The sequence below is a fragment of the Halichoerus grypus genome, chromosome 8, assembly GCF_964656455.1.
Source record: "Halichoerus grypus chromosome 8, mHalGry1.hap1.1, whole genome shotgun sequence".
Classification (NCBI taxonomy): Eukaryota; Metazoa; Chordata; class Mammalia; order Carnivora; family Phocidae; genus Halichoerus; species Halichoerus grypus.
The window spans coordinates 100,241,651-100,262,319 of NC_135719.1; the positions used below are offsets into that span (position 1 = coordinate 100,241,651).

Sequence of the window (20,669 nt, forward strand, 5' to 3'; positions counted from 1 at the left end):
AGCTCTGGTTAACCTAATCAGAACATTTATATATTAACACCAAACAAATCAAGACACTGAATATGTTTTTATTGAGCCTTTTAGTTTACAACATGAGGTAAAAGGAAAGTCATTTCTCCTTAACCAATATTTTACACAGCTGTAGTAAAATATTTCAAACTTTAGGGAATTATAATGGATTACATATATTAAAAGTTGGGGATTGGGTAAACAATATCGGAGTTCTTGAATTTTCCAGTTGACTCTTCCCTTACAATAGTAACCAGCTCTAATTAGTTACATAAGTTTCTTCAAGGCCATGTTTTATTGTTGCTGATGTCTTTATATCTGAAGCATTGCTCTTTCAGTCAATATCCACTAACTCCACTTCAAAAATGAGTTTTGCATTTGGTGGAATTCTGTTGAAGAAGTCAAGGTAAATTCGATAAAAATTGTTTCTTCCTTCACTCCCAATAACCTCAGTCTAAAATTGAACTATATATAATGGATATTGGGTATTAACCCCAAAGGGAAGGGCTTTATGACTGATTGAAGCACTAATACATACTAGCCTAGTGGTTCCTAAAAGTATCTTTGTGTATGGTGATCATAACTTATCAGTATAGGCTGACTAGATAGGCTGAGCTTGACTAAGATCTTCCTTTCTTGGATGCCTCCTAGTACTAACCACCACCTAATGAAAATTGCTGCTCTGTGCTTTAAAAAAAAAAAAAAAAAGTGATTTCAATCTAGTTGGGTGTAAAAGTTATATTAAATCAAAGTTCATATGATGTAGTGCCTGATCTCTGCTATGAATTTTAAGATGCTGAGTTCAGAGAAGTGTGATTTTTATCTGATGATTGGTTTTGAAAAGATGCTTCACATGAGGGGGAGCTGTAGTTGGGCCATCTAGTTTTGATAGGCTTAGAGGAGAACTATTATATTCCTAAATAATCTTAACTGATAAGATTGGAGAGGACTTCCAAATTTTTTAAAAGTTACTTTAACTGATCCAATTAGTCCAATGGGAATGGAACCAACAACAGAAAAAAGTACCTTCTTACTTAGTTATCGGATTGTTCTGGTCAACATGGTCAGGAGGCATAACTTTTTAATTTTCACAAACCAGGCCTATCAGAAAAGTATTGCCAGTAGTAGTAATCACATATGCTTACACATTGTTGGACCCATGGTCTCCTTAATTTCATAACTGGTAATCCCCAACATGTGTTCCATTTCTAAGCTTTGAGTACCCATTTACTTGCCTGAAATTATACTGTAGCATAAAATAACCGGCATGAGCCATACTTGTATCCTGTAATTTGCTTTAGTTGTTTGTACTGGACATCTTAACTCCTTGAAGTACATCCTTCATATGGTAACAATTGCCTTTCAAAGATGAAAACTTTTAAAACCTCATAATTTACCTCTTAAAAATAAAAAACTTGAGTTCAAGAAGAAAAAAGGTAGATTCTATTCTAGCTCAAGTTCGCACACTTTGTATCAATAAAAAATATTAACTACTGACACAGAAGCATCTAAATATCAGGAATACTAGTCTAGACATGATTCCTGATCTGGAAGTTAACCTAGACAGTATCTTTTATACATTCAGGTGGTCTTTCTTCGTGTTTTTTCTTTACTCACAAAGGAAAAAAGGATACTTGGCATCAGGCTGTCCTTTCTTTCCATAAGCCCATTCTGGTTCAATCTCTAGTCGAGCCTTTTCTCCTTTACTCATAGTTAAGAGTGCTTCATCCCACTAAAGGCAAGAATATGAAATAAAAACTAATGATAATTTGCAAAAAAAAAAAATTCATGAAAAACTAGAAGGCCAAATATACCAAAAACCATTCTGTTACTGGATTTCATTGTATTGTAAGGTAATGTCCTTGGGTGAATCTTTGTTCTTTATTTCCTCAATGAAAAAAAAAAAAGATGTTAAACAGTAATTTTTTAGTGCAGTACACTCTTTTTTTTTTCCTTATTAAATTATTTACTCTTATTTCACTTGCACCACAGGTCAAAATTCAAACTGTACTCTTATATTTAGTTCTAGAAAATTATTGGACATTTGTAGATAAATCAGTTGTTCATAGGCTAAATCAATGTCATAAAGTATATATTATTAAAATTAATAAGGCATCTCTATATATAATTCTTGAAGTTTTATAAATACAATTTTTCATCATCTGTGATATTAAAATAAAATATTTGATTTGGTCAGTAATTCTTTTTTTTAATTTTATTTTATTATGTTATGTTAATCACCATACATTACATCATTAGTTTTTGATGTAGTGTTCCATGATTCATTGTGTGTAACACCCAGCGCTCCATTCGATACGTGCCCTCTTTAGTGCAGTACACTCTTCAAATGCTACAATGTGAAGGCACTTTTGTAAATGTTAGATGTCCTGTTATGGAAACCAGTTTATTAGTACTATCATAAAAAACGTGCTACACTTGTTATATCCTAGGGCAAACTTCTGAATTTATATTACAGGGATAAACTAACAATAGAATTGTCTTAAGATCACTAGACTGTGGAGTCACGATGGCACACATAAAATAAGCTACATGTTAGGGCATGAAGACCTTCTGTAGAAGGTAAAATTATTCAAAGAAATGATACAGGTTTCTGGGCTGCCACTCCAGTTTGTCCAAATTTGGATCTTTTACATTTTTTTTTTTTTTTAAGTAAACTCTACCCCCAATGTGGGGCTTGAACTCACAACCCCCAGATCGAGTCACATGCTTTACCAACTGAGCCAACCAGATGCCCTGGATCTTAAAGCCAATTCCTAAAAACAACAGTTAAATATAATAACTAATATCAAATACTCTGTTGAACTGTCACTGTCACATAAAGCTTAAGGGATAGAGATCTGTTACATAATGGAAATTAAGAGTATGGTTCACTGGGAGAAATACACAAGCAAATCAGTCAGAAACAGAAAAATTGATCAACTTGATATATAGTTAGTATCAATTTGGTATAATCAAGTAGCAGTTAAGGTTCTTTTTTTTTTTTTTTTTTAAAGATTTTATTTATTTGACAGAGAGAGACACAGCGAGAGAGGGAACACAAGCAGGGGGAGTGGGAGAGGGAGAAGCAGGCTTCCTGCGGAGCAGGGAGCCCGATGCGGGGCTCGATCCCAGGACCCTGGGATCATGACCTGAGCCGAAGGCAGACGCTTAACGGCTGAGCCACCCAGGTGCCCCGGTTAAGGTTATTTTCAACTAAACCTTTAGTTTCAAGATGTTTTATAATCTGTTTTGGGCTTTGAATATGATTGAGCCATATTTTAGGACTTACCCACAGTATAAAGAATAACACAGGGTTCTCACAGTGCATTTAATAGGCATTTCAGTTACAATGTTTGATGTGAATAAAGACATTTTAATGGGCCTAGAATAACAACTTGAATTCAGTGAAGCCAATAATCAGCCCTGCTCTATTACCTCCTTTTGTACACTGCATTGGTCAGTACAGCTCAATCCTACCTTCTTCCCCTTTTCTCAAAGTTTCCTTCTATTATCTCTCCCTTGTAAGGGTAGGTAAAAAAGGCATACTTATGTTTGAAAGATTTCCTGGTGTTTGAACCCCGGTTGTGAGAGGTGAAAAGGCCCAGAACAAACTTTTGCTTCTATCATTAAGTACTTCAGTGAAACAGATATTTTACCTTTCTCTGTCATGAGTAAGTGGTACAACAACTATGTAACATTTTAAAAGATCTTAAATTTAGAAAGCCAAACTTGCTGATGAAGAATTTATGATGAAAAAATAATAAAAGGGGTAAGCAAGAAGAAAATAATATTTGAGTCTCTATGCACTGTAGTTATGCATATTTAATTGTTTAGCAACCTTGAGGAAGATTGTACCATCCATAACCAAGACCCAGAAAACTTGTGCCAGATCAGTTAGCAATGATAGCACCTGATTTGGCAGACTCCAAAGACTGTTTTCGTCATATCCCCAGTCCTAATTATGGTGCCATACCACATGTAGCATGTGCCAGAATATCTGATTCATTGCCATTTTTTACTTACTCCTCTGATAACTTTGCCTATTCCAACCTTAAAACTTAAAGGCTTGGCATTTTTCTTCTTCTTTGAACCTGTAAAACAAATTTTCCTTATAATGCATGATGAAATTAAGTTCCAATGGAAAAACACAGTGATTTAAGTCTTTAATTTTAGAACTTACCATATTATGCATTTGAAAAGAAAAATTCAGAAAGCTAACTCATCAAGAAAATTCTGTGTGTAAAAATAGTCAAAAGGGGGGAGATAATATTTACACTACTAAAACAGCACTCTATTCTGCTTTTTACATTAAAAACGAAAGCCTCAACTTTGGGACATTAACCAAGTTTAGACTAAGCTTATTTTTTGCTCCCCAATGACCAAGAGGTATTTCTTCACCCAGCCAATAAATAGTGAACTGAAGACCTCTGAGTCCAAGTAAATCACAGGTGCAAAAGACTTCTGGAAAAAAGTGACAGCCAAGAGAAAGGTACAGCCAACTGTTCATGTACCACACAAATATTATGCAATGCCTTAAAGCTAAAAAGATAAGATTACATTTAGACTTACTCGTTTGAATATTAGTATCAAAAACAGTCCCATCCTGTAGTGTTCCTGTATACCAGCAGTGAACAACATCTCCCTTTTTGGGAAAGTTGGTTTTATCTCCTTTTTTAAGAACAGATTTTATATATTTTGGTGGACCCTAAAAAACAAACAAAAACAACACACACAGTTAGTAACTCACATCCTTCTTTTAGAAGGATAACAAAGAGAATTCTTACATAGCCAACTGTGACCCAAGTCTGGTCACAGAGCTTCACAGATGCGGTAACAGACCATTTTGCCTCTGGTTCACCTCTTAGTTTAAAAAAACTCACCATCTAATTGCAAGTCTGTGGTGAGAATATTAGTAAATAGCCTATCTATCACTTAATTTCAAGTAAAACTTACAGCTACCTTGGAAACAAATGTTCTTTTGACAAAATTCTATTATTCAACAAACCATAAAATAAATCCTATTATTTTCCAAGGTTAGAAATACCATTACTATTTAATTCCTATAAAATCATAAGGCACTAAATAAAGCATTGTGACAGTTTTTTCAAAGATTTGAGTTGTTTAGCACCAATACTTGACGTTACTAAATTTAGAACGAATACAGTAATGTTCCATTTGTTTCTGAACTTGAAAGTTCATATAATAAACAGAATTGTCAATACAAATTACTGTAACAGACATATTTCCTAGAACAAAGGAGGATTATCAGGCTCTTTTTTAAAGAAAGGTAAAGGCTAATGAGTGGTGATTCATATATGTGAGAAAAGCAGTTTATTTTTTGCAGTACTTTAATACTGATAAAGTATCAGTTTATTATTGATAAAAAATATGTATGATAAACTGAAATGTAAATGGATAGTAAGTTGAAAGAGAAAGACTAATTTGTGCCAGGCCTTTATTATTGCCTTACAATTACTAATGTCAAATGCTGCTCAAATACTTGAGCTATTTTATCTATCCTATGTAAAAATTGTCATAGATTTTATAATGCTAAACAAAGCTCATTATAGACTGTGTTGTGTTCTGCCTCCCATAATACAGTCTTTGGTTCTTATCAGTATGATTATTATTTATACTATTTCAAATATTGTGATGCATTAAAGAAACTAATCTTTAAAAGTCAATGTATCAATATTAAGCCCATTTTTATTTTTTTAAATGTTTTAAAAATTATTTAATTCCAGTGTAATTAACATACAGTGTTATATTAGTTTCAGGTGCACAATAGTGATTCAATAATTCTATACATTACTCAGCACTCATCAAGGTAAGTGTATTCTTAATCCCCTTCACCTACTTCACCCATCCTCCCGACCTACTTCCCTTCTGGGAGAAAAGCAATTTCTTAATCAAATTTAAGAACATATAGAATTAAAAAAAAAAGAATAAATAGAATTTATATAGAAAACCTGAAAGACTCCAGCAAAAAACTGCTAGAACTGATAAATGAATTCAGTAAAGTCACAGGATACAAAATCAATGTACAGAAATCTGTTGCATTTCTATATACCAATAATGAAGCATCAGAAAGAGATATTAAGAAAACAATCCCATTTACAGTTGCACCCAAAATAGGATACCTAGGAATAAACCTAACCAAACAGGTGAAAGACCTTGCTCTGAAAAGCATAAAACATTGATAAAAAGAAACAAAGGATACAAAGAAAGGAAAAGACATTCCATGCTCATGGATTGGAAGAACAGATATTGTTAAAATGTCTATACTGCTCAAAGCAATCTACTATGTTTAATGCAATCCCTATCAAAATACCAACATCATTTTCCACAGAGCTAGAATAAACAATCCTAAAATTTGTATGGAATCAGAAAAGACTCCAAATAGCCAAAGCAACCTTGAAAAAGAAAAGCAAAGCTGGTGGCATAATTCTGGACATCAAGTTCTATTACAAAGCCATCGTGATCAAAACAGTATGGTACTGGCACAAAAACAGATACACAGATCAAAAGAACAGAACAGAAAACCCAGAAATAAGCCCAAAACTATATAGTCAATTAATCTTTGACAAAGCAGGAAAGAATATCCAATGGGAAAAAGTCTCTTCAACAAACGATCTTGGGAAAACTGGGCAGCAACATGCAAAAGAGTGAAACTGGACCATTTTCATTCACCATACACAAAAATAAATTCAAAATGGACTGAAGATTTAAATGTGAGACTTGAAACCATAAAAATCCTAGAAGAGAGCATAGGAAGTAAGGTCTCTAACATCGGCTGTAGCAACTTCTTTCTAGATACATCTCTTGAGGCAAGGGAAATAAAAGCAAAAATAAACTATTGGGACGACATCAAAATAAGTTTCTGCAGAGGGAACAATCAACACAACTTAAAGGCAACCTATGGAATGGGAGAAGGTATCTGCAAATGACATAGCTGATAAAGAGTATCCAAAATATATAAAGAACTCACACAACTCAACACCCAAAAAAGAAATAATCCCATTTAAAAATGGGCAGAAGACATGAATAGACATTTCTCCAACGAAGACATCCAGATGGCCAACAGACACATGAAAAGATGCTCATTGGGACGCCTGGGAAGCGCACTTGGTTAAGCGTCTGCCTTCGGCTCAGGTCATGATCCCAGGGTCCTGGGATCGAGTCCCGCATCGGGCTCCTTGCAGCACGGAGTCTACCTCTCCCTCTCCCTCTGCCTGTTGCTCCCCCTACTTGTGCTCATTTGGTCTGACAAAATTAATAGAATCTTAAAAGATGCTCATCACTTATCATCAGGGAAATGCAAATCAAAACTACAATGAGATATCACCTCACACCTGTCAGAATAGTTAAAATCAACAACACAGGGGCGCCTGGGTGGCTCAGTTGTTAAGCGTCTGCCTTCGGCTCAGGTCATGATCCCAGGGTCCTGGGATCGAGCCCCGCATCGGGCACCCTGCTCGGCGGGAAGCCTGCTTCTCCCTCTCCCACTCCCCCTGCTTGTGTTCCCTCTCTGGCTATGTCTCTCTCTGTCAAATAAATAAATAAAATCTAAAAAAAAAAAAAATCAACAACATAAGAAACAACAGGTATTGGTGAGGATGTGGAGAAAGGGGAACCCTCTTGCAGTGTTGGTGGGAATGCAAACTGGGTGCAGCCACTGTGGAAAACAGTATGGAGCTTCCTCAAAAAGTTAAAAATAGCAATTGCACTACTGAGTATTTACTGAAAGAAGAATACTAATTCAAAGGGATACATGCACCCCTATGTTTATAGCAGCGTTATTTACAAAAACCAAGATAAGGAAGCAGGCCAAGTGTCCACTGATTGATGAATGGATAAAGAAGATGTAGTATATATATACAATGGAATATTATTCAGCCATAAAAAAGAATGAAATCGTACCTTTGAAGTGACATGGATGGAGCTAGAGTATAATGCTAAGTGAAGTAAGTCAGAGAAAGACAAATACCATATAATTTCACTTATGTGGAATTTAAGAAACAAAGAAGCAAAAGGAAAAAAGTAAGAGAGAGACAGACAGACAGACAAGACAGACAAACCAAGAAACAGACTCTTAACTGTAGAGAACAAACTGATGTTACCAGAGGGGAGGTCGGTGGGGGGCGGGGGGGAGAAGGGTTAAACAGGTGATGGGATTAAGAAGTCCACTCGTGGTGATGAGCACCAGGTGATACGTGGAAGTGCTGAATTACTATATTGTACACCTGAAATGAATATAACACTATTGTTAACTAATGTTAACTGACGAATTAAAATAAAAACTTAAAAAGAATATATAGAATTTTACACTACAAAACATTTAATAATGGGAAAAGAAAATAATAGACATTAAACATCTATTTGCCAGTTACATAACACATACGATCCCCACTTACTCTTAATCCTCTGAAGAAGGTATCACCTACTTGCATTTTTGCAGATGAAGAGACTGAGATTCAGGGAATTTGCAACAGAGCTGATGAGTAGTAGAGATGAACATGGATTTGGGTTTGTCTGAATCCAAAGCCCCTGTCCCTTCCACTATGCCTAAATACTTCAAATAATTGTACTAATGATAGTTAACCTCTACTGGTATTAGTTAAAATAGTTGGCAACTACTGAGTACCCTCTATGTGCTGGGCACTATCCAAATGCTTTACATAAATTAACTCTTAATTGTTATTACCTTATGAATTAGGTACTATTATTCCTATTTTACAAAAAAGCAACTATAAGGATGGAGTGGTTAAGCAACTTGCTTACGGACCTACAGCTCCCACGTGGCTGAGTAGGACTGGAAACCAGGAAGCCTGCATATAAGTCCCATGCTCTTTATCACTTTACTCAAGCGCATATGGAATGTCAGGTATTACACAATTCATTTTATTTTTCTTATGTCAATTCATTTAACCTTACAGCTACCTGATAGTCTTTTATACCAGAAAGTAATGCCTGCATAGAGTATAAAGCCATACTCAATTTAGAGCCTAAGAATTTAGCACTTTCAACTAAAGCTAGGCTGCCTTCCTAAATCAAGTCACATCTACAGCATGAGTACATGTATTATTACAAAAGCAAACATTAACTTTCTTGCTGATGCTCCCATTCCAAGCTTGTTTTAATGAAAAATGCTACTATAAATGGTTAGGTGTCTACAAGCAGCAGTGTAAACTGGTGCCATCTCTTTGGAATGCAATTTTAAAAGGTTAGAAGTGTGATAATAATAATACTATTCATACAGATATATGCTCAAGAAGTAATCTGAAGGGCGCCTGGGTGGCTCAGATGGTTAAGTGTCTGACTTTGGCTCAGGTCATGATCCCAGGGTCCTGGGATCGAGTCCTGCATCAGGCTCCCTGCTCCTGCCGGGAAGCCTGCTTCTCCCTCTGCCCCTCACTCTCTGTCTCTCATGAATAAATAAATAAAATCTTTAAAAAAAAAAGAAGTAATCTGAAGCTTAGGAAAAAAAATCTTTGTGCAGTTATTCAATGCACTATTATCCATAGTGGTAAAATAACCACATGTTTATGGTAATCTAATACGCAGTTTTTTATAATGTGGAAAAATTCTTATAAAGTAAAAAATCAATAGTAATTTCTAACTATAGTAATATCTCAAATATTTAAATTAATATGCACTTAGAAAATATTCAAAGACAACATTCTGAAATGTTAAACATGTTCATTTCTAGGTGTTGGAATATTATGTATTCTCTATACTTTCCTATTTTCTATTTCAAAAATAGCATACAAATATTTTTATATCAGAAAAATAAATGATATTTAAAAAATATGGTTGACTTACAAAATCTGGTAGTATGAGAATGACTATGTAAATTTTTTATGCAAAAATATTAGACTATCTTAAGACTTTATTAAAGAAATCACACATAACTATTTGAATGGATAAGGTACGATTAGTGAACAATAACCACATTTTAAATCTTAATATCATTTCACTGTTTTCCCATTTGTTGTCCCAAGTTGCTTGGGCATATTGTGTTATCTACATTAAATCTAGGTCCTAGAATAATGCAAAAAAAACCCATTAAATTGGTGATTATGGCTCAGTCTTAATGGTGAAGGTGCCAGTCTGCCCAGGGATAGCCTCCATTTCAGTGTTTCATGAAGTATCTTTTACAGATCACTTATTCCTTAGCATTGTTAACATTGTTAGAGAAGAAAAGGGGTCTACCATAATTAAGTTTGGGAAACACTAAAGTTAAAGATGCCTCTATTCTGCATGACTTCTCAGAGTTGTCATCAGCTAACATGCACTGTGAATCTTCAAGGAGACAGAAAGTACAGGTTTTGATGATGCCAGAAAACAATCTGGACCTTCTGGGACCTATATAACACACTTTGAGAAATGCCACTGTAGTTATTTGATCTGATTTTGGGTTTCACTGCAAGAACCTGTTTAGTTCATGGTGAGAAATCAGATCAGTCCCAAGGCTATAGCTGAGTTATGTGCTTGAATCGACCTGGCTTTTAGATAATTTCTTGGCTCTGCAGCAATTTCTTAGTCGAGAGTGATGAAAAGAACTACATTCTTTTTTTTTTTTTAAAGATTTTATTTATTTATTTGACAGAGAGAGACACAGTGAGAGAAGGAACACAAGCAGGGGGAGTGGGAGAGGGAGAAGCAGGCCTCCTGCCGAGCAAGGAGCCTGAGGCGGGGCTCAATACCAGGACGCTGGGATCATGACCTGAGCTGAAGGCAGACGCCCAATGACTGAGCCACCCAGGCACCCCGAAAAGAACTACATTCTTGAGACTGGATCTGAACTAGATACTTGTAGACACAGAGATAAAGGAACTTTGAGAGTAATCATTACAATTTCAGTTAACTGGATCACATCATAGCCTCTAAAAATGAGTATGTTACATAATTATCCCTATTATTAATTCAAGAAATATTTGAGCATGTTCCATGTGTTAGAAACTGAAGATAGGTAGGGGAGGTGGTAGACATAGTCCTGACCCTCATGCCAGCAGAGAATACAGTCATGTGTATAACTGTATGGGTTTATGAGACCTAAAGAGGAAGCACAAGTGCTAAGATAGGAATGACACAGCAACCTAACCCAGTACAGCTACAGGCTGGGAGAGGTTTCTTTGAGGTAGGCGATTGGGGGAAGGCTTATAACAGGGAAGAGCATTTTTATAGCAGGGCATAGCATGAAAATAGTATAGTCTGCAAGGGAGAAGTGAAGGAGACAGTGGTATGAGATGAGGCTGGAAAGACATGTAGCACATGTTAGGAAACTTTTTTTTATCTTCAGGTCACTGAACAGCCAATTAAGAGTTTTAAAGAGAAGTTACAGAATCAGATTTGCATTTTATTTTTATTTTATTTATTTTTTTTAAAGATTTATTTATTTGAGAGAAAGAGAGCATGTGGGGGGAGGGGGGAGGGAGAATCTTAGGCAGACTCTGTGCTGAGCGTGGAGCCTGATGCGGGGCTCGATCTCACGACCCTGAGATCACAACCTGAGCTGAAACCAAGAGCTGGACACTCAACTGACTGTGCCACTAGGTGCCCCTGAGAAAAGAAGTCTTTAAAAAAGGGATATACTTTAGGATCCTCACAAGATCCCTCTAGATTGTTCCAGCCCTTACACCCTTTTATTTGTAGCTCTCTTTTTCTTAATCTCTTAATGGTATACAATCTGTTGTCTCATACCTACTTTATTGTTATTTTCTGGAGGGTAAACTATTTTACCAATAGCTTTTGCAATCCTTTTATTATACCTTTATTTACCTTAGTAGCTGCTCAATATTTGCCCAGTATATATAACATTTATCAAATAATATTAGATGTGATAAACCTCAAAATTGGTTTATTGTGTGTACATATCCACAAACATTAATTTGTGCTTTTCAACCAACAAGAAAATATCATGTGAATTAACTAGCTTTAGTCAATATAAACTTCTATAATTCTACATTTGAACTTACACTCTGTCTACAAATATCCAAATGCTATACCTTCATCATTAGGTGAAACCTCTTTATAAGACCTAAAGAATATTATTATTAGATAATTATCACTGATACTAAGACTGCTAGGAATGAGTGAGCTTAATTAGCAAGGTATTATCAGGAGTGGCAAGATTATAATCAATTCAGCTCTATTGTGGCTGTTCTAACTGCTGTCCTTGGCTCTACTGAGGCTGTCCATTTGCAGAAATGGTTTTATCTGGTTCTTCAAACCTTTGTACCAAAATGTAAAACCTATGTTGGGAAAGATGAGACAGATGACACCACACCCTGTAGCCAAGCCTGGACTATTTCTATTGCCAAGGATACCATGTACATTAGAAAAAGCTAAAAATAATCACAGTGAAATTTCTTTCACTCAGTCCAACTTGGCTATAGAATCAGGACCCTTAAATGGCTTTGGAAGCTCAGAAGTTCTGGTCAGACATAGAAAAAATACAAAATACAAAGCCAGAGGTATTTTATAGGAAAGGCTTATTAACTATGAAGCACTAGTTCTTACATGTTTTTTTCCTGATTCAGTACACCTAAGGGAGATAACACACTCCAAATCAGTGTTTGGTTCACTCAAAGTAGCCATACTCAACCACCCCTTATGAGAAATCAGTGCTGTAAACAAATACTTTTCTCAAATTCACATGAGAAATAAAATAATATTATATACAAACCTCATCCAGAGTCTCTTCAGACTTGGTTTCTTTGGGTTTATCTTCATTAAGCTTCACATTTTTCACCTGCTCAGACACTTTACTTATACTTTCAGTACCCTTGAAACGCTGTAAGGAAAATGTTCTAATGTTTACCATATTCAGCACAGGTTAAAAGCTAGAAGGGACATCTAGATTTTCAACTTTTCAATTTAATGAACATCTACACCATGAAGGCTACATAACTCAAATACAAATTAATGGAAACTGTCTAAGAACAAAGGAAAAATCTTATGTTAAGCATTTTAATCAACAAATTATGAACCTCAAAGCATCTCACAACATAAATGCTGAAAAGGGATTTTTAGAAAGGACAACTCAGGGGCGACCGGGTGACTCGGTTGGGCGTCCGACTCTTGGTTTCAGCTTGGGTCATGATCTCGGGGTCATGGGATAGAGCCCCGTGTTGGGCTCCGAGCTCAAGGCGAGTCTGCTTGGGATTCTCTCCCTCTCCCTCTGCCCCTCCCCTCACTTGTGTTCTCTCTTGCTCTAAAATGAATAAATAAATCTTTAAACGGGAAAAAAAAACAGATTTAGAAAGGCCAACTCAGACTCAGATATGAATATAATTCACACACAATTCCTGGGGCGCCTGGGTGGCTCAGTTAGTTGGGCCTCTGCCTTTGGTTCAGGTCATGATCCCAGGGACCCAGGATCAAGCCCCATGTCAGGCTCCCTGCTCAGCAAGGGGTTTGCTTCTCCTTCTTCCTCTGCCCCTCCTCCCTTCTTGTGTTCTCTCTAATAAATAAATCTTTAAAAAAAATTCACACAATTCCTTAATAAAGACTCTGTTGTGGAAGATGATAACAGTGAACAAATATTGGAGAATTTCTTAAAATTTGTTTTTCTAAAGGTTCAGCATAAGTCTAAGATTTTAAGTTCATTAATTTGGATTTTTAACTTTTCAGTACCTTTATTTGTTGTCTTAATTTAAGCTACAGGGAGTTATTATTTTTTAAAGATTTATTTATTTATTTTGAGAGAGTGCGAGCATGGGCATGTGCAAGTGTGGGGACGGGCAGAGGGAAAGACTCTCAAGTGCAGACTATCCGATGAACAGGGAGCCCAATGCAGGGCTTGATCTCAGGACCCTGAGATCATGATCTGAGCCGAAATCAAGAGTCAGACACTCAAATGACTGAGCCTCCTAGGCATCCTGGGAATTATTTTTAAAAATTTGGTTCCTTTCAAAATATCTTAATATTCCCCCATACTGCAGATTAGCTTTGCTAGATTTGGCAGTAGTCCATTTATGATTACAGTTAAGAAAAACTCCAGGTGGAAAAACTTAAACATATTCTGCAAATAAATTTAAAGCTTCTTTTTGTAAATAAAATATCTAAAAAAATATTCTTGAAATAAATGAAATAATACTCACCTTACTTTCAAAAAGATGGTTGTAGGCTGTAACCAAATGGTCCTTGTTAGCTGTCTTGGCCACATTTTTAATGTTTCCTAATAACTTATGTTCTGCAAGAAACTATAAAGAAAAAAGCTGGTTAGTCAAAATAATCTCCCTCATGTAATAAGGGTCTAAACTTTAGAAAAATGACCTTTTATGTTAGTAATTATATCTTCAATAAAACTACTCATGATGGAAGAAATTAAACATATTTTATACCCTACTTCATAACAAAAAAAGATTGAAAAAAATATATTTATAAAAATTATTGACAAGACCGGAACTGTAATATTATGTGGGGGTCACACTGTTGCATACTAACGCTTTTCCCATTACAGAACTCACAGAACATTCATACAGCAAGCACATTTTGGTAACTGGATGATGCTGCTACTGGCAGGATGTTACTTGGCCATGGCCCTGGGAGTCTCCAACCATGTTGGGAATAGCTATCTTGACAAATCTGTAACCCATTCTTGGCAGACTGGGAAGCACTGTTATACAATGCTGGATATATGGTGGTTAAGTGTGTGGGCTGAGGAGTCAGATCATCTGTATTAAAATCCTAGCTACCTGATCTTAGACAAAGGACTAAGCTTTCCTAAATACTGTTTCTGTATCATAGTGGAAGATTAATAACAGCACCAATGTCAGAGGGTTGTTGTAAGAATAAATGCAATAGTCCATTTACTGTATTTAACATACAGTCTGTTGCATGGTGAGAACTCAATAAATATTAGCTATTTGGGCTAATAACAATGTACTTAATAATTCAAAGTAACAGAATTCCATTTCTCTTAAAGTTGGCAAACTTAAACTAAGTTGGCAAATGGACACCAAAATACTACTTCTGAAATATTGAGTTATCAAAATTTAACTTCATCTCAAAATCATGTAACATGGGAATTTTAATAATGTCTTTATTTCCTTATTTTATTCTGCTTCCTTTTCTGCCTTCTGGTCCTTGATTCTTCATTTTTGTTACTTTCTCAAAGTTGTCCTCTGGCATCTTCTATCCTTTTGGTAAAGGAGCTTTTCTAACACTACACTACTGTATTTTTTTCTCCTCTGCTTTTTCTCTCCCCCAATTAGAGAAATGTTCTAAATGACAGAGGTTGATGGGGAAAGGTTATTTTAATTAAATGGAAGTAATCAGTTGCTTTTAGGATTCTTGTGATTTCTTTAGTAAGATTCCAAAAATAGCAAAAATATAAACATCTCCTTGATATCTTATGATCAATAAAATAGTGATTGTCAAATACAGGTTTAAATATGTGACTGAATACTAGAGAATACGCACTTAAAAGATTAATCTATTAAAAAAATCTTTTGATAATTCAAGTCTCTTGAAATTGTCCCAGGTGGGCCAGTTTTACATTAGATTTCACACTGGGATCATTTGTTCTATAAGAATTTGATGAAGTACAGTATTGAGGCATTAAATGTTAACAAACGATATGCCTAATTTATTCTATTGTTCCAGTTGAAAATACAAATTGACTTAAGAGAAAATAACTCCACTAAAATGGTATAAAATGGAATACCTGAGGCGTAGTCTTTCTTTTACCCTGTATTCCCAAACACTGAGCATAGTTCTTGCTATTGATATTGTATAAATATTTGCTGGTATTAGGATACTTATTCTAGGTGTATGGAACTGGTTGTTAGAGAATTACTTTATCTCCTCTTCAAGACACCTCAAAATGAAAATAAACTACAATCCTCACAGAAGAACCCAGAAAAAATTTTTCTAATGCATGTTTAGAACTTAAATGAAAAACTGTAGAGAAACCATACAGACTGCTGTTTCTATCTCCCGTTAAGTGGGGGATGCAGAGTGCAGGAACTGTACAGTGGTTCATCAATTTAAGAGAAGTATGAATGATCTTAATTTCAGAAGGGAAAAAAGTCAAGTCTGACAAAAAACAACCCCCCCCCCCAAAAAAAACCCCAAAACACTTGTGACCAGAGTCGGGTGGTTAAGATGGAGACTATATTGAAAAATGCAGGGCGTACAGGATAAAAAATGCCAAAAACATTTAAGTTTGTGTCTAAGAATGGGAGAAACTGTACACTAAATGCGCAAGTAACTATCCTCAGTATAAAGGTGAAAAGGTCATGTAAAGAGTCAATATTTTTAAAAGTTAAACCGCAATCTACGGATTTTTAAAAAATTACACGCATTAGTGTTCAGTATTTAGTAACCCGATGAGAAAAGCAAAAAGCACATACCGTTCCCACAAAAATCTTCACAATCCTTCCCATTTCTCTAATGGCCTACTCCCCTCTGCAGGGGTCTCACCCAGGTCCCCAGTGCTCGGACACCCGTTCCAACCCCCGTATCTCCTGGGTTCTTTTTTTTCATGGCTTCCACCCTCACTCAAGGATCCCAGTGAGGTTTTAATTATGCGATTGCTGCCTGCCTGCCCCAAGAAATAAAGCCGATCCCCACACCCCCCCAAAATTGGGCAGCCCAAAAGGGCGGGAGCACGGCTCCCCGGCGCACGCGAGGCCTCTCCGGCCTTCCAGGCCACCGGCCGCGGGAGGACGAGGGCGGGGGCACGGAGGAATACGGAATGTACGGGCATCTCGGGGGGGTGAGGCGTCCCTCTGCCGCACCAGCCCGGCCGCCCCGCCGCCTCTGGTACCGAATCTGAACCATGGTCCTGTAGAAACTTGATAATGTCCTTCTTGGGTAGCTGCTCGCTGCGCAGCTGCTCCACGGTCCAGGCCCGCTGTGGTACGGCCGCCGCCATCTTCCCCCGCTGCCTCTGCTTTACTGAGCCAGCCCGCCTCGGTTCAGCATCGCCCCGCCCCTGGGGCGTGGCGTGGACCCCGCCTGGAGCTCGAGGGGGCGGGGTCACGGCGCTACACTGCGGGATTGGGGCCCGTCCTTGAGTGACGTCGAAGCTGTGCTCTGAAGGCCTCGGTTGATTTCGGATGTAATCCCGCTGATGTGGTCATTGCAGCGGACTAGCAGATGACCTGAAACTGTCATCCGCTCTTAATTGGAACCCTTGTGAGGCAACCACTGTTGCCACTGTACCAGCCATTACCTGCATTTGTGTATGACCGACGGGCAGCTATGTCTTTAAAGCCCGTATATAACCTGCTTAAAGAAAACAACAGCATTCAGACTTTTAATCACGTTTTATCTAGTTCTAGCCTAAAAATTCACACCTGAATAGGTTCAGTCCTTCCCATCAGAACAACCCATACTCACCATCTCCCTTTTAAAACTCACACAAGTGAAACTAAAATACAACTCTTCCCTTCCCCACCCAATAAATAAAAACACAGGAGAAAGTTTAAAAGCAAGGTCAAGAAACTTGACCGGGGGCGCCTGGGTGGCTCAGTTGTTAGGCCTCTCCGCTCAGGACATGATCCCAGGGTCCTGGGATCGAGCTCCGCATTGGGCTCCGGGCTCAGCGGGAAGCCTGCTTCTCCCTCTCCCACTCCCCCTGCTTGTGTTCCCTCTCTCACTGTCTCTGTAAAATAAATAAATAAAATCTTAAAAAAAAAAAAAGAAACTTGACCAAATAAAACGATATAAAGGAGCTACACGCAGGATGATGCTTGGGGATATTGATATTACTAATGTTTAAAACAACCTCATGATGTGTACCTCCTGTGTATATGAGGAAGCAAATTTACAGAGGTGGCTCCAAGTTACCAAGGTTTAGAGTGGGGAAGCCGAGAATTGTATCCAAGCCTGAGGTAGAAAGCTATGGCTAGAATAGAATAATACCACACCAACGCGTACTGCTCTATATAATCTATGAAGATGTAATGGTGGAGTTTCACGAAACTTACTTTTTTTCTTTCGGATTTTCCCACGAATACGGGACCAAATCATTCACTACCCTCTTAACAATAAAAATGGTAAGATTATGGGCTGTCTTTCCAAATACTGTGAAAAAGAAACCGGACATTTTTTTTCCCCTCAACTTGTATAAAGAAATAAGATACTTAATTCTACCTAACCCTTTTGTTTTCCACCTCTTTTTCCGATTTAAAAATAAACCAATAAGGAATAAGAATTGTTCGCTCAATAACGTTAAATTCACAAAAATATGGGTATCCGTTGTCCCTAGGATCTCAAAGTTATTTATTTTTTTATCATTTTAAGCAACATCACTTTAGCAATTAGGCCCGGACACACAGTCACTGGGAACGGAACTTATATTTAGAGTCTATGAAGAAACTGAACCGCGGACCAAATTTAGACTAACGCCATAACAATGCGCATGCGTCTCCGGGAGTCCGCAAGGGTTTCCGGGAAGCCAGCCAATCATATTTCCGACGCAAACTCAGTGGCGGCATTTTTCAACTAGATGAACAGGCTGCAGTCCCGCCCTCACGTTCCACTGTTTTGTGCGAAGGTAACCAACCGATGGGGATCCGAATGGTGGCAGTTGAGCTGTTGGAACTGCTAGCGTCTGAGAGAAGCCTTTGGTGGTCTCATCCTAATGAGCGGACGGCAAAGAACGCTTTTCCAGACGTGGGGCTCAAGCATTTCTCGATCCGCTGGAGCTCCGGGTTGCAACTCTGGACCTGAGCGGCCTCAGAGCCCTGGCGTCTCCAGGGCACATTTTCCTCCAGCTGCAGAGGCTGCCGAGGCTCAGCCGGAGTCGGACGATGATGTATTGCTGGTTGCAGTGTATGAGGCAGAGCGGCAGCTGAGTTTAGAGAATGGCGGTTTCTGCACTTCAGCGGGCTCCCTGTGGATTTACCCTACTAATTGCCCAGTGCGGGATTACCAGCTGCACATGGCCCGGACCTCTCTGTTCTGCAACACGCTGGTGTGTCTGCCTACTGGGCTGGGAAAGACCTTTATTGCCGCTGTGGTCATGTACAATTTCTACCGGTGGTTCCCTTCCGGCAAGGTGGTCTTTATGGCCCCCACAAAACCTTTAGTGACGCAGCAGATCGAGGCTTGCTACCGAGTGATGGGTATTCCGCAGTCCCACATGGCTGAAATGACAGGTATCTTAGGAAATGGGCTCGTTTAAAATTAAGAGCGGGGTGTTCGGGAAAGCATGCATTCTGGTGGAGATTGAGCTAAAAGAATTCCTGAATAGTCCCCGGATCACAGTATCCGTATTTTACATCCTCTCCCTTAAAGCATTATCTTCTTGTAGCAAGTCTGGCCCTCACAAAAAGGGTTGCTTTCTTCAATTTTCAGAGACTCTCCGTAATTTGTCGGAGCATTTTGAAGCGATTTGTGTGTATACCCCGTTCGAAGTGAACGAACAGGAGGTTTTCTTTCTTCCCCAGAAAGATCTCCCAGTTGAAGAATTTGCTTTTCTCCAGATATTATGCCATTTAGGAGTTCTCTAAAGACAGTCTAGTTGTGTCTCAGCATTGACATTTGGATCACAACAGAGCTTTAAAATGTAACATTTCAGTGATTTGTTAAATTGTTGTCTGAAGGCACATTACCAAAGCAGGACTGCATTCTGAAATTAGGCCAGATTATTTATAGATATTTTAAAGATAACAGCCCTGGTATTTAGAATATAGGATGTCACTTTTGTTTACAGGATCTACTCAAGCTATCACCAGGAAGGAAATATGGCGCAATAAGAGAGTACTTTTTCTTACACCTCAAGTCATGGTAAATGATCTTTCTAGAGGAGCTTGTCCTGCTGCTGAAATAAAGTGTCTAGTTATTGATGAAGCTCATAAAGCTCTTGGAAACTATGCTTATTGCCAGGTAATATTTCGTTTAAAAGTATTTTGTACTGTGAACATATTGTTAAAGAGTGTTTTGGTGAATATTTATGAATGATGGAAGTTATTGATTGTGTTATCATTATGAAAAAACCACATTATTTCAACGAAGGAAATACTTCATTCAAATCAGTGTCTGTCTCTTTTTTTTTTTAAATCCCTAACACCATTAGTGTCAGGTGTAGATGATGAAAGCCTGGTCATGGTTGAGGCAGTGATTTAAAATAGGGTATGGGTGGAATTTTGGAACAAAGATAATAATCCAAAGATTGGTAGTGGATATGCCGTGTCATTCCTTGGCAGTTAGGTAAAATCATACTTAACTGTCAAGAGTTGTTACCAAGATTGAATGACATAATGTATGCAACATACCCAACGCAGTGCCTTCTAGTTACGTACTACATAAATATAAATTAGAAAGGTGAAGAGGTGGGATATGGCTGGAGAGATACTTAAAAGTCCAGGTCATGAAGGCATTTGTATATTGTGCTTAGCAGTTTGAATGCTCTTTGTAGGACATAGGGGATATAGGTGGTGGAGACTCATTTAAAAATGTTTACCTGGGGTGATACTTAAGATTTAAAAGAGATTAGAAGAGTAGAGGGCTAAAGGCAGGGTGTACAGTGAGGGAGAGGAAGTATTTAGGATGACTCCCAGATTTCTGACTTAAGAGACTGTGAGGATGTTGGTGCTCCTAGTCAAAATGGAGAGTTCTGGAGGCACAGAAGATTTGGGGTGTTGTGGAAAGATAATGAGTGTAGCTTTAGATTGTTGAGTTTGAAGTGTCCATGAGGAATC

At 37.7% G+C, this 20,669-nt stretch overlaps 2 protein-coding genes across 7 annotated transcripts in view; one reads left to right on the forward strand and one right to left on the reverse strand.

Annotated features, from left to right (window-relative positions):
• Positions 1-52: 52 nt before the first annotated feature.
• On the reverse strand, positions 53-16,962 carry FKBP3 (FKBP prolyl isomerase 3). Of its 5 annotated transcripts, none has more exons than XM_078053632.1 (7): positions 16,721-16,959; positions 14,115-14,216; positions 12,698-12,805; positions 4,579-4,714; positions 4,033-4,100; positions 1,644-1,741; positions 53-398 (listed from the first exon to the last, which is right to left on the reverse strand). In XM_078053632.1, exons 1-7 carry the CDS (start codon positions 16,892-16,894, stop codon positions 344-346), a joined length of 741 nt encoding a protein of 246 aa, XP_077909758.1. In that variant the 5' UTR covers positions 16,895-16,959; the 3' UTR covers positions 53-343. The 5 variants fall into 5 exon arrangements, with proteins under 5 accessions (XP_077909758.1, XP_035967380.1, XP_035967381.1 ...); XM_036111487.2 differs by having other exon boundaries at positions 16,787-16,956; XM_036111488.2 differs by lacking the exon at positions 16,721-16,959 and adding an exon at positions 16,371-16,683.
• Positions 16,963-18,468: 1,506 nt separating this feature from the next.
• The window catches only part of FANCM (FA complementation group M), a 108,459-nt gene continuing 106,258 nt past the window's right edge, over positions 18,469-20,669 (forward strand). For both annotated transcript variants that reach the window (XM_078053636.1, XM_078053637.1), the window contains exons 1-2: positions 18,469-19,124; positions 19,682-19,854. In XM_078053636.1, coding sequence (XP_077909762.1) covers positions 18,608-19,124; positions 19,682-19,854 — 690 coding nt within the window. In that variant the 5' untranslated portion in view covers positions 18,469-18,607. The remainder of the gene's footprint in view (positions 19,125-19,681; positions 19,855-20,669) is intronic.